The sequence below is a fragment of the Triplophysa rosa genome, linkage group LG18 (genome assembly GCF_024868665.1).
Source record: "Triplophysa rosa linkage group LG18, Trosa_1v2, whole genome shotgun sequence".
Lineage (NCBI taxonomy): Eukaryota > Metazoa > Chordata > Actinopteri > Cypriniformes > Nemacheilidae > Triplophysa > Triplophysa rosa.
The window spans coordinates 21,396,644-21,409,913 of record NC_079907.1 but is presented as its reverse complement, the minus strand read 5'-3'; the positions used below and the strand labels follow the sequence as shown (position 1 = coordinate 21,409,913).

Sequence of the window (13,270 nt, the reverse complement as noted above, 5' to 3'; positions counted from 1 at the left end):
TCAATTTAACAAAGGGTAACCACTTTGCTTAATTTTTATTTGCTTTATCTTTGGTGTATCTTTATATATATTTATATTTTGTATATCTTTTTTTATGTTCATTTGTATGCAATCAAAATTGTATACAAGATACTTGTTCTCAAAATACACCAGCCCATTTAACTTTAAAATGTACATAATTTAAAAGATTCATATATCAATCAGATGGTGTTGTAATTTTAATTCTCGCAGTGATTTGTGTGATGTTTTCAATACGCTTAAGAGATATTCTCTATAATATTGCTTGAAATGTATTTGTACACAGAGGACATGTTTTTGTGTGTTGTGCACTGTGCAAAAAGTGGGTGTATGAAATTTTCATCCATGCTACATTTAACATTACATACTTTGTTGCAGATCAGCTTATGTTCCTTATCCACCAAAGACTCTCCACTAGCAACGCCAGGCTGAATTCCACTAGTACTCAGTAGAGAGTGTATTCCATTATCCTTTTCAACTTCCAAAGTTTCAGCAATATTTCTATCCATGTTATTAACCACAATATTACAAAGATCAGAATCATTCACTGTTTTTTTCCACTTCATAGTTGAACATTTACAGGTATAGATACATTAACTTCTGAAAACCTTAATTCACGAGTTCGCTAAAGCAAGTAATTAAATAAAACGGCAAGAATGGTATGCGTATTTGGTGTGCTGTCCAGGGAGAGCATTCCGAGGTCAGTATTCTTTCCCGAACTCAGAGTACTGCCCCTGGGGGGCAGGGCTACTATCTGGGGAGAGGGCTACGAGCTCAGTATTTGCCCAAACCCAGCCAGAGGAGTGGAGGCCAGACGCGATGGTGGGTCGATGACCAAATAAGGCCGAACCGGAGGGACGAGGGATCCTCACGGGGTCGATGGGTCGAGGCGGAGTCTGGGACTCAGAGGCTGGGGCTGAGACGAGGGACCCTCCGACCACGATGCCAATGGGGACTGGCAGCCCCGTGGCGAGCCCACAACACAGATGGTGGGCTGGGGGTGAGCTGCAGGGCAGGCAGGATGCGGTGGCGGTCGTGGGGATGGAGACAGGAGACGTGGAGGTGGGAGAGGGAGGCTGGGTCTGAATTCAGGCTTCCTTTTGCCCACGCACACCATATGGCATCACCCAGAACCAGCAACACTAGGGACAGGGGAACTACCTCGGTAGAGGCTGTGGGACAGACAGACAGTTCAGGGCAGGCAGGCAGTTCTGGGGATAGTGGTTGCAGGCAGGGTATGTCTAAAAATACCCATGAGTCCAGTATTAGCTCACAATCTCCGGTGATGTAGCGGGCGGGGCTTACCTCCACGCTCCCATTCTCCAAAGATTTATCCACCGTCGCGAGCGATCCTCAGCTCAATCGCTCATGATGGCGATGGCTCTGGGGATGCACTGGGCTCAGGCGTTCGCTCCGCGTAGCGGGGTGATGTCAAGCTGGGCTGTGGGTGTCATGGTCCTGTCCTTCTTGTCTTGAAATTTCAGCCGGCGTCCAGTCCAGTTCAGCCGGCATTCCAGCCAGCGTCCAGCCCAGCCGGCATTCTAGCCGGTGTCCAGTCCGGTTCAGCAGCCGGTTATCCGGCAGGCATCCCGGTCAGCAGTCCAGCCGACATTTCCCCAGCCGGCACTCCCCTTAGGTCCCTCCCCCCAGTCTCCTTCAGCCATGCCTAGCCCTTCCCATCCTTCCCAGGGTCATGACAGTACCATGTCTTGTGTGTGTGTGTGTGTGTGTGTGTGTGTTATGTCTTGTGTGGAGACACGTGGCTGTTTGTTACGACATTGCGGCACGTGTCTTCTTGTCTCGTGCTTTGGCCCCGCCCCCTTGTTTCCCCGTCATTGTCCCATTAGTGTTTCATTCCCCTCACCTGCCCAGTGTAATCTTCCCTTTAGTGTTTGATTCTCCTCACCTGCCCCTTGTTAACTTCCCTCATTAGTGTTCCCTATGTGTGCAGTGTGTAAACCTCACTCCCCGACCAACAGAGACAGTCTAGCGACAGACGTTAGAGACTGCGGACTTTAGCCTCCTTGTTAGAGCGCCCGTCTCCCATCCGGACCGACGCAGAGCGGCGAGTAGAACCGGTTACATATTGTAACAATCACATTCTGGGCTGCCAATGGAAAATGTTCCCATTCTCAGCTTATTGACTTGTCAGTGTTAACTGCTTTGAATCAACATCACTTTTGCCACCGCAATTAATGTTGAAAGAATGTAGAAGTTTCAACACACCATCATTATTGTGATCAGTATTTTCTTTTGTTGGGTTCTTGATTCTTTTGTTTAACATTAGGTTTTTCATTGTCTGTTCTAACAGTGTGCTAAAATACAATTGTTGACGCACAGTATCACAGAGTATCTTAGCGTTGTGAACCAGAACACTCAAATCAGTCATTTAGTATAATTTAATTTAGTATTATTTATCATCTTTTTTTACAGCTTGACACCCATCACAAAAAGTGACCTACTCCAAGAGGAAAGAGAATTAACTTAATGAAAGTCAAGAGTCCAACTAAAGCAAATATACATGCTTCATCAATGGTTTTGTTTGGAAGGAGAAAATATCATCGGACTCGGTCGAGACCAACTAGAACATTTGACGAGTCCAATGACTGAGTCTGAGACAAGTCCGAGTGCAGATACCAACGAGTCCAAGACAAGTCCGAGACTATATCACTGCTTGTGTGATCCTCGAGGGAAAGGTTCTCCTCCTCCAGCAGGAGAAGGAAAACAGCTGGGTCATCCATGACAAAAAACTGACAAAAAAATTGGAGATAAAACGAGGTAAAAGGGAAGACGCTCACGCTAACTTTTAGGTCTGGTATTCTGTAACAGTCAAACACTCGCGTGACGAAGGTAATGCAATATATACTTTAATAGAATCCAAGATGAATAGCTGACAATGGATGACAGAAGTGGATGAGTATGTAAAGAATCCAGAGACGTGCATCAGGTGCAGGTGTAATCAAACATAGCATGACGGGTGCAAAGGATTATGGGTACTGTAGTCCGGTGGTGAATAAGGGCAGACAGTGGACCGTGACACATATATTATGTAACGCAAACTTTTATTCTGGATGCGATTAATCGTTCGATAGCCCTATTTTTTTCAGTTGTTCGCATTAGCCTTTTTATCAGTTTGTTTTCCCATTTATTTCTGTAGGCAAACATAATAAACAAGAAATGCATCCCTAAAGTACAACTTTGAGGACAATGTTTTTATTAAGACAAAAAAAGAAGTGTCTTACCCCTCAGCAGACCCAAGATGTGATTAATGTAACAATTAAGTAATTTATCAGATCTACTCAACAGTCACAATGATCTTATAGAATCTACAAGCAAATATTTGTAATGGACAAAATGAAGTATTACCACAATACCTTAAGGGTGTCACGTGTGGCTATGTGTAGGAGTAGAAACAAAACATAAATCTTTAATATATCCACAAGGAAAAAGCACTGGAGAACACGGGAGTCAAGATCAACATAACCATACATCCAAATCAGAAGCCGACAATTAACCGAGGAGGACACAGGGTTTAAATACAGAACACAGTCTGGGAGAACAGAAACAGGTGTGGAGCAATTAATGACTAAACCATGCTTTTTTTGTTGTAAAAACCACAACCATGGTTATTTGTGATAGCCATGATTTAACTACAGTAACCATGTTTTTCATTTTTTAACTGTATTAAAACCATGGTTAATTTCCATAACAGAATTGTTTTCTGATATACATAAAATAAAATAAAACATTTTTGTTTTATGGGTTAAATTCCTGTGCTGCATTGAAAATTTAAGATTATTAGACCACAGATGGTCTGTCAAATGTAGCGATGACAATTACATGTTACATTTAGTATCGCAACATATGAAAGCAGCATTACTCAATTCAACAGCAAATATTCAGAGCAATTGATTTTAAGCAACCAGTCCTTACCACATCCTGGTATTATTGTGTGAAATACGTCCACACAGTAACAATGGTTATCTTGTGACTGGTTAGAGGAGAGAAACTAAATGTGGTTCCTCTCATCTGATGAACATCTGTTCCTCAAATGAAACACTTTAATGCAGGGTCCGATTTAAAACCTCAACACACATGCATTCTAGTTCAAAAGCACAAGCTACGTATATATGGCAATAAAGACATACACAAAGATCTGAGTCCATCACATCAGTTACTCTATATGCACTACACCTTATATATACACACTATAACATGCTACATGTATATCATTTTGTTGATGAGTTTGAGTGACAAGCAACATCTGATTTTCATGACACAGTTTGTTAGATGAACAGGATGTTTTTGAAGATACTTGAAAGTTGAAATCCTGACATCCAAATGTACGACTAGAAAAAAATATATTGATTAGCCATTTAATATTTTATTTATGGGATTCAATTAATGGTAAGAATAGTGTTATATTAATAATACCTCAAAATGTATTGTAGTTGCAATAGTATTGAAACTACTGTACTAGCTTTAGAAAATAAATAAAAATGAGCTGCTTTCCTGAAGTGTTAATGTTTTTGCTCATCATGAAACTGCCATTAAAGAGACTGCAATAAGACAAAAATAGGTTGGTGTTTTACTAGTCTGGTGTGAGTCTGTGTAAAAAAGGAGAGGTTTTCCATTTGTGATATTGTATACTATTAAAGAATGAATGTTATTATTATGAATTATTAAACAGTAGTTTTTGATTTACACAATACTAACAAAATTCATAAATAACAACATTAGTGAACTTACACATGCTGTTGTATTGACAATGTTAATACATGGATAATAGAAGCATCAGCAGTATATCGATGTATCCATATATAGTATATCAATGGGGGTGACAAAGTGAGATAGTAAGGTTAAGATTAAATGTTAAAGTTAAAAAAGAAGAGACTGACAGAGAAGAACGGAAAAATGGGTGTGAGGGTAGAGGGCAGTGAGCTGGATTCAATGCCATCTGACAGTTCCAGCTGGGAGACTGGCTGCCCCAGAGCTCTGCAAACCAGGCAATATGGCACCCAATTACTGATGCCCATGTGACCATTGCGTGGCATCAGCAGAACCCCCCATACCCCCTCAAACAGACGCCATCTGTGCCGATGAGCAACAACCCCAATGCACTTTTATGTACTCAAGATACAAATACACGAATAAAGACTGTGCTGCAAAATTATACAAGGTTAAATACACTATGGCACTATAATATATTTCTGTTTTCCAGGGCAACAGTGGCTCATTGTGTAGCAAACACCTCACAGCGAGATAGTCCCTGTAGTTCCGGCTGACCACACCGGAGTGCTTTTCTGTGTGGAGCGCATGTTCTGTGTAGAGTAAGCCTGTTTTGCTGTGGGTTTCCTCTAAGTAACCTCTGATTTTGCAGTTTCCACCACACTCCAAAGAAATTATGTCCAGGTTAAATTAAAAATGATGTGAATGCGTGTGTCTGTGTGTGTTAGCCCATGTGATGGACTGGCCATCTATGGAGGATAATGGATGAATTTTTGTTTCCATTCTATTCAGTCACGTTCAAATATAAAACAAAGCAGTTGCATAATTACTTTTCGTATTTTAACACAGACAAATAAATATCTTTAAAACCTTTTGAAAATTCGTAAAGGAGCTAAAATTTCTAGGGAGCACACTGAAAATCTTCCTCATTCTTTTTTCTGTTCTCTGCACACATTTTCTCTGCAGTGCCTCCTTACCACAGTGAACAGATGCTGTGGAATTTTGATAGGCTGTGCCAATCTGTGCCAGCCTTTATGACTGGCACTGCTGGGGTGTGGCTGGCATGCAGAAATTGGTACCGTGGTACATGAACAGAATCACAGCACGATGCACAAAGTATGGCCTTCTACCACGGCGTTTTTGAATTTGACTAAATAAAAACAATGTAACCCATACTTGATTTACTGTATATGTTGAGTTGGAATAGCCTTTGTTACAATTACTTGGTGAGTTGTTCAATTATCCTCTAAATAACCATAACAGCCGAATACATGATTAATAAAGAGAGCCCATTTTTAGTTTTTCTGAATTTACTATTTATAGGTATATTTAAGAGAAATGAAAATGATTGTGTTATTCAGCGATCTACTAACAATATTTCTCCCAAGTTTCGAAGAAAAATATTGTTTATATCTGCATTTATTTGCAGCAAATGAAAACTGGACAAACATGTCAAAATAATGTTTTTCAGACCTCAAATACTGCCAAGACAACAAGTTCATATTCACTTTTAAGCAATACAAAATTTTTGTACACCTATTTAGGAAGCGTTAAAAATATTTATATTTTGTTCTTTGATAATCTTTTCATGTGTCTTGTCATGCTGTCAGTCTTTCACATTGCTGTTGGATGACTTTGTCACTCCTGAGGTTTGATTTTGTTGAAATTCAACAGACACTGGACTGGAATGACCACAATACAGTGCATCTAGAAATGCTGATTGAATTAAAATATGGAATGGCATCTTATATTTATCTTATGATTCTTTGTGATTGTATGATTGTAACTGATCATTGTGTTGTTTTGAGATTGTGTCTAATGGTATCTATTTAGATAAAAACATGTTTTTTTGTAAAATGACAGAATCATGTTTATTATCTTTAAACAAATTACATAATTATTAATAATACTAAAAAAGTTCTGCATACCTATCCTAACTAGAAAAACACACACAAATTAAACAATACAGGTCTGCATTTTGTATTGTATTTTAATGGTTCTACTTCAGCAAAATCACTAAATGTAGAACTTTATAAAATACTAGAACTTTATAAATTAAATATAATTAAAAGTTTACTAATTAAAATGAATCACCTAGTTATTTTTACATTATTATACGAATGTCGGATTTCTTTCGTCCATTCCCAAACTTGGGGGTGGAATGACGGGATTACACCATTTGGGGTCTACAAAACGTTGTAGCATGAAAATGTATTAGTTTGCGCCTTTTTACAGTTTAATTCGATGAAATCCCGGGTTAGGCCTCGTGGTTTTATTTTCTAGCATGGTTGAGCCTTTTTTTTCGTATAAAACATGAAGAATAATGAACAGATGCTGCTGAATTAGGAAAGAAACCGTCTCCACCCAGCAGTGCAGCTTTGGCCAGGCTTGGCACACGGCACAGCTGGCATCTCGGTGGTGGGCTGCCCCGCTGGCCACGCGTACCTACGCTAAGACATTTAGCGACTTGGCAAGCGCGTGTCTCCTGAGCCCATGGGTATCGTGCCAATCGTGGCCTCTGGACGCCGCTTAAGATCACCTAGGCTGTAATCGAGTTTAAAGAGGAAGCGCCTCCTCTCCTATTTGGTTTTTATCCTGTGGGCTTTAAACATTTAATACTGAATGACAATGTTGGAAGTTCATGTCTAGATCGACTTTATTGATATAATCACGAGATTTTTTGTTTGACCGGACACCTACAGTATATGTCTTGGATAAACATTAGGCTAACTAAGATCAGAATGGAGGAATCCAAACCTGCATAAGAGAATAGAGAAAAATGCGTAAATTTCTGTACATTGTTAAAAAAAAGATTCCAAAAAGGGGCTGGCAGTTTGATGCCATGGGAGAATCTTTGTAAGTAGTGTTAATTAGAAACTACACGCAGGTCTTAGACATTAATACACTGACCTAAAGAATCTATGATAAAAACTTTAAATCGCCAATGGCCAATGTAGCTAAATTAAGAAACCTATACAGAGAAAAAAGTATTTTAATGGGAAATAAACAAACAAACAAACAAATAAATAAACAGATAAAGTATTTTATAGTGTGAATGTGATCCAACAGCTTCTTATCACTTTCCAGTTAAAACAGAACGGTATAACAACATTCTTGCACTGGCCTTTTGGCAATATTTTTTAACAATTATATAACGATCCAATAATTGCATGTAAATGAAAGCAGTGCTATTTATGGTAATAATACATAAACATTAACATAGGTAGTTTGTTTCAAAACTGAATAATAAAATAACAACAAACAAAAAACGTATTTCTACATATTTCTCTGGATGGCACCAGAACATTAACCTCACATCTTTTGACAAAAATCAGGATTAAATCGAAATATTTTGTTTATGCCATATAAATGTAAGAGGATTCGTGTAGATCAAAAAGCTTAGCTATTGCGAATTAGTTCATTTATTTATGAAATGGTAAGTTTGCCTATTAAAATGAATAAAACTGGATAAAAATTGCATGCAATATTACTACTACTACTACTGCTACTACTACTAATTATTATATATATTATTATTATTATTATATGTTTCAGTATTCGCTATACGGGTCTGTTTCACAGCACTGGTATGCTGTTAACAAAAAATATGACACATGAGTGATGTCATTATAATTTGCCAAATGCATAAAATTTCTTTTTAGGGAATCATATTTAAAGGTCCAGAATTAAGCATCGAACACTGAATAATTCTGAGCATACGACCAAGGTCTGGTCGCCCATTATGAGTGTTGCCCCACGGTGGTTTGTCCGTTCTCCTCTAATCCCATTTCAGACAATTCTGTAAAACATATGGGATCCGGGGCAGAGCTCCAAACCCGGCACGGAGGCAAAAGTCTACAGTAACTCTATGTTTAATAAAATGTTAAACTGTGAAACTCTAAACGCCTTCTTGCGCAACAACGTACTTTAATCATTGGTGTTGCACAAGGCCACTTATTTATGCGTTCTTTACATAATGATCTTACTATTTGAGCCTCTATGTTTCGCAGTCTGTCCATATCTACAGCGATGTGTTTCTGTAAATGAAGTTTATTTGCAAAATCAGATCATCAAATCATGTTTTTATTATGTTGTCGTGTTTTATTGTGTTAGTTAGCTGTATTTTTGTTATTATTACTTAATCAAAACAGCCCAACTGCAGTTTGATTGGTAGGCTAATAATTTGACACATTTTTTAAAGATTTTATTAACTTTCCGTATTTAAGTCACTGCGGAATTTTACGTTTCAGACAAATGCACAAGACTTTGAATTTGTCGATTTTAAATGTTTGAGAAACTTTTAGATGTTAGGGCTAAGATATAAAATATTTAATTTCATTTCATTTAGGCTAATGATTAAATAATCAAATAAACAAAATGTTGTTCACAATTAAAAAATGTAATTGTACTAGGAACAATATATTTCATATCAACATCAAAACAGCAGAAACAAATCCGGTTGGTTTCGCTCATGCATCATCTTAAAAACAAAATGAAAATCGATTCTTAAATTTTTAAAATAATGACACATGCCTAAAAGTAGATGTAAGACGAAATTCCTAACCAACCGAATGCCACAAGGCTGTACAAATTTTAATAGACATCACATCAGATTTCACTATAGTTATAGTAAATTGCTTTGGTTAAAAGCGTCTGCTAAATGCAAATGCAATGTTTAATCTTCAAATATATCAATAACTTTAAAAACAATAAGAAAAAATATTCCTAATTCCCTATTTTAAAATGTATTTTAATTCTATTTTGGAATATAGAAAAAATATTATATTAATAATATGATTATTATTTTGCTTTTTACTCAATTTAGACTTTGTACTGATGCTCCTTTGTCGTGAATTGATTTAACTATTCTTGAATTTTTTGTCTGACCAATTCTCAAAGAGAAATCGAAGCCTCTGGTGATTCTCGAACCATAGTCTTTATTAATGTTATCAGGAAACAGTCTCCGACATACAATTGTGTCTTATTACAGACTCATAATGGTTTAAACGTTTGACCTGGTATAATATTTCGATAAAGCAGTTGAATTCATGTTAAAGATGACACATTTTAATCACTTAAGGTCCATAATGGAATTATAGTAAAATAGAGATTACTGTCCCATACTGTTAAAAATGTGTGAACCCATAACACCTGGATTCGGAAAAAGTAAAAAAATGTGATGAATGTGTGTTTTTAGCCATTTTAGCCATTATCATAAAACATCTAATTGTGGAAGAAGGTATTCAGTTCCTCGTATGCAGGCACCCTATCATGGTGCACATGCACATCGTGAAACGGTGGGACGTTTTCTGAGTGCGTGCTACCGCTGCGCGCTCCCGATGGGCCGTAAGCCAGAGTATGAGGAGCAGACGGACGTGAGCCATGAAGACTATTGTAATGCATAGAATAATGATAGCCTCTTTCTGTGTCTGGTGAGAGTGGCTCCTGTTGCCTCAAAGAAAAATTGCCATTTACACACACCGGAGGACTGTGGTGGGCCTCATAATCTGGACTGTTGTATTCTGGGGACGCGCCCCCAGTGAACACAGCATCGTAGGTTGTACAAAAAGGGTGATTTCTCAGGCCGTGTGCATTGGATCCGGATTGACATTGCGTGCTAGATAGACGGGAGCATTGATATGGATACGCGTGCAGGGAGAACGAGGGGTTGGGTCCGTGAAAACGCGCTCCCTCTTGACATTGTTCAGTTAGAAAATTCCGCGAGTTAAGTTGCAGGCAGCCAGCCACCAGATTAGTCGTGGGTTGGGAGAGGCCTTTGCAAAGCGTCTGTACATAAGAAACCACGTCCGGTCTTTTCCCGTTCCGCAGGATTTCTGACAGCGCCCAAATGTAGTTTTTTGCCAGTCTTAGTGTTTCAATTTTAGAGAGTTTCTGGGTTTTTGAATAACACGGCACGACTTTGCGTAGATTGTCTAACGCTGAGTTCAGGTCGTGCATGCGCGTGCGCTCTCTTGCGTTCGCTTTGTTGCGCCGTACTTTTGAACGCTCCAACCTAGCCGGCGTCATCTTGCGTTTTTTTGGCCCGCGTTTTTTGGGCCTGTCTTCATCCTCCTCATCGCCACAATCATCTTCATCGACATCCTCATCATCCTCCTCCCCTGCAATATCCGACTGAGCCAGACTGCTATCGTCTTTCACATAGCCCTCTCCCAGCTCCTCGTCTCCTAGGCGAGAACGCTCTTGTTCTTCGACCTTGTTTTTGGAGTCCTCGCTCCCGCTGTCATCCACCCAGCCTGCGAACTTCTGCATGTCCGGAAGCAATGAAGTTTCGTTGAATAATCTCGTTAACATGACGGTGGCACTGAAATACATACAACGAGTAAACACATTTATTCAAATATGATCAAACCGTGATGTTAAATTTATGTATTGCACATTAGTGGCTTGAAATGTTAATAAACTTCAACAACGTCTCCTTTACTATGAAGGTTAACGCGCTCTGCCGGCATTCCACCATGTCGTGGCATAGCCTATACTGAAAGTTATATCCTAGACGATTTTACAAAGAGCAGAAACAAACCGACATCGTATGTTACTGTATGAATCATTTTATATGTTTATGCAAATGTTCAAAATAATCATCAAATAATTCTTACAAAGACAATAGAGACTAACGTTTTTAATACACGGACAGATGTAGCCAGATTCTCAATTTCTCAATTTCTAGTTCTGTTTGGCTCTTCACATGCAGCAGGTCATCGAACACGGGCCCTGTCTTTGCATCTCAGGGGAGGTTTTGAGCAGCAGGTCCCCCCTCCGCCCTATCCTTTCACTCTTCTTTCTGGAGGCATTCCAGCACATCAAAAACAAGATGAAAACAAAAGGTTTACCAAAACACCTAAAATGGCGAAAAACATTACACTTGAATAAATAAGAGAAATGATCACTGTTGTAGTGAACTCGCATTCAGAGATTTCAGATCCCTAAAATATCCATATTCAGGTAGCCTACTGTCTGTTTCCCTCCTGTCACAATGCCACCATTCCCATTTCGTTATAGACACTGTTGACAACTTTTTAATTGAATTACATGGAACTTATTAGCATATATAGAAAAATAATTAAACACACGATATAATAGGCCTTAATTAAAACAATGGTTTAAATAATGTTGAAACCCTGAAGGGAATGTGTCACAAAAGCGCACTCTGATGAATATGTGATTTATGATTGTTGTATATAAATTCTTGTTTAGAACGACACGTTTATATAAATGATATTATTATTTATACATAATGCTATGGTTGCGATAATAAAAATGATGTTAAGATTGTCTTATCGTTACCATTACACAACATTCGTAGCTATAGCCGCTCCTGTCGTTGGGGTTCAACTGTTTCTCCTCAGCAACACATTGAGCTTAACAAAGAGCACAATCTACTAATCATTCTAACGTCATAATTGACCAAAATATAAAGAAAAATATGTCTACAAATAAATAGTGTAATTGAGCTGCCCTTGATAAATTAACATCTGCTTTTCAGCGAGACGAATCGGACATTTAACTTACAACGTTATTTTACGTTTGGTTTAATTAAAATGCACGGTGAATAAAGGGGTCATGCATGGTGAACATCTATATCCAGTGTAGTACAAATGAAACAATTTAGTCGCTGACAATTGTTTATGTAAATAATTCGAATGGTTATATATTCTGTTGCGTTGGAAAAAACTGACCTCGTTTATGGTGCTCCGTGGGTGAGAGCGCAAACATCTACATAATCTTTGCCTTCAAATTCTTTACGCTCTGGCTGGAGTAGAGGCACGGTTGTCTGCGTGATCCGCTACGTGTTATCCCTTTCCGGACTGCAGAGAGGCAGTGTGGCATCGCTAGCAGGCAGGGTTGCATACCTGCTCTGATGCCAGGCCATATGGTGGGCACGTCACTGGCAGGAGCCATCACATGAGAGCGGGTGATTGACACGCGCCCGCATTCGTAGCGATTGCCTTCCCGGGGGAAGAGGAGTCCGCCATCTGTCGTTGCCGCTGCACACGCACCTCACTAGTGAAACACGCTTACATTAAGTATAAATGCAAGAGCACACAAACATTCTCTGCTGCACATAGGGTGAGGGAATGTGGAAGAACAAAACGACTTTTTGAAAATAGTTACTTTGTATACGTATTTTTATGGAAGTATTAATGAGTCAATTTAGGCCAGTTTGCGTTTTTGCAGCAGAAATGTCTTATATAAAACTCTGTTGTTGTGACATGTTTTGGGCTATTGTTAGATTACCAATAAGCGTTTTAAATGGTCTCAAGCGTTATTCTTTTATTTGATCAAATATAAGCTATTTGAATTTGTGAAGTCCTCTGTGAACTAAAACCTTACCGCAAAGATCACTCACAAAAATTCTATAAAGCCATTACTGTTATCTGTCCCGTTTGGACAGTTTTGATATGCAGTTTAAAATCAGCTGAAAATTTGGTCTAGTAGGACACCTGGTGGCAAGGATCTTCAATTTCGTAAAGAGTGATCTTGAACAAAAATAATTTGTTGACTC

At 38.7% G+C, this 13,270-nt stretch overlaps 1 protein-coding gene across 3 annotated transcripts; it reads right to left on the bottom strand.

Moving 5' to 3' along the window:
* Positions 1-7,722: 7,722 nt before the first annotated feature.
* Positions 7,723-12,696, bottom strand: neurod2 (neuronal differentiation 2). Of its 3 annotated transcripts, none has more exons than XM_057359437.1 (2): positions 12,614-12,696; positions 7,723-11,068 (listed from the first exon to the last, which is right to left on the bottom strand). In XM_057359437.1, the coding sequence occupies exons 1-2, from the start codon at positions 12,664-12,666 to the stop codon at positions 9,970-9,972; spliced, it is 1,152 nt and encodes a 383-aa protein (XP_057215420.1). In that variant the 5' UTR covers positions 12,667-12,696; the 3' UTR covers positions 7,723-9,969. The 3 variants fall into 3 exon arrangements, with proteins under 3 accessions (XP_057215420.1, XP_057215418.1, XP_057215419.1); XM_057359435.1 differs by lacking the exon at positions 12,614-12,696 and adding an exon at positions 12,444-12,563; XM_057359436.1 differs by lacking the exon at positions 12,614-12,696 and adding an exon at positions 11,383-11,546.
* Positions 12,697-13,270: the final 574 nt, after the last annotated feature.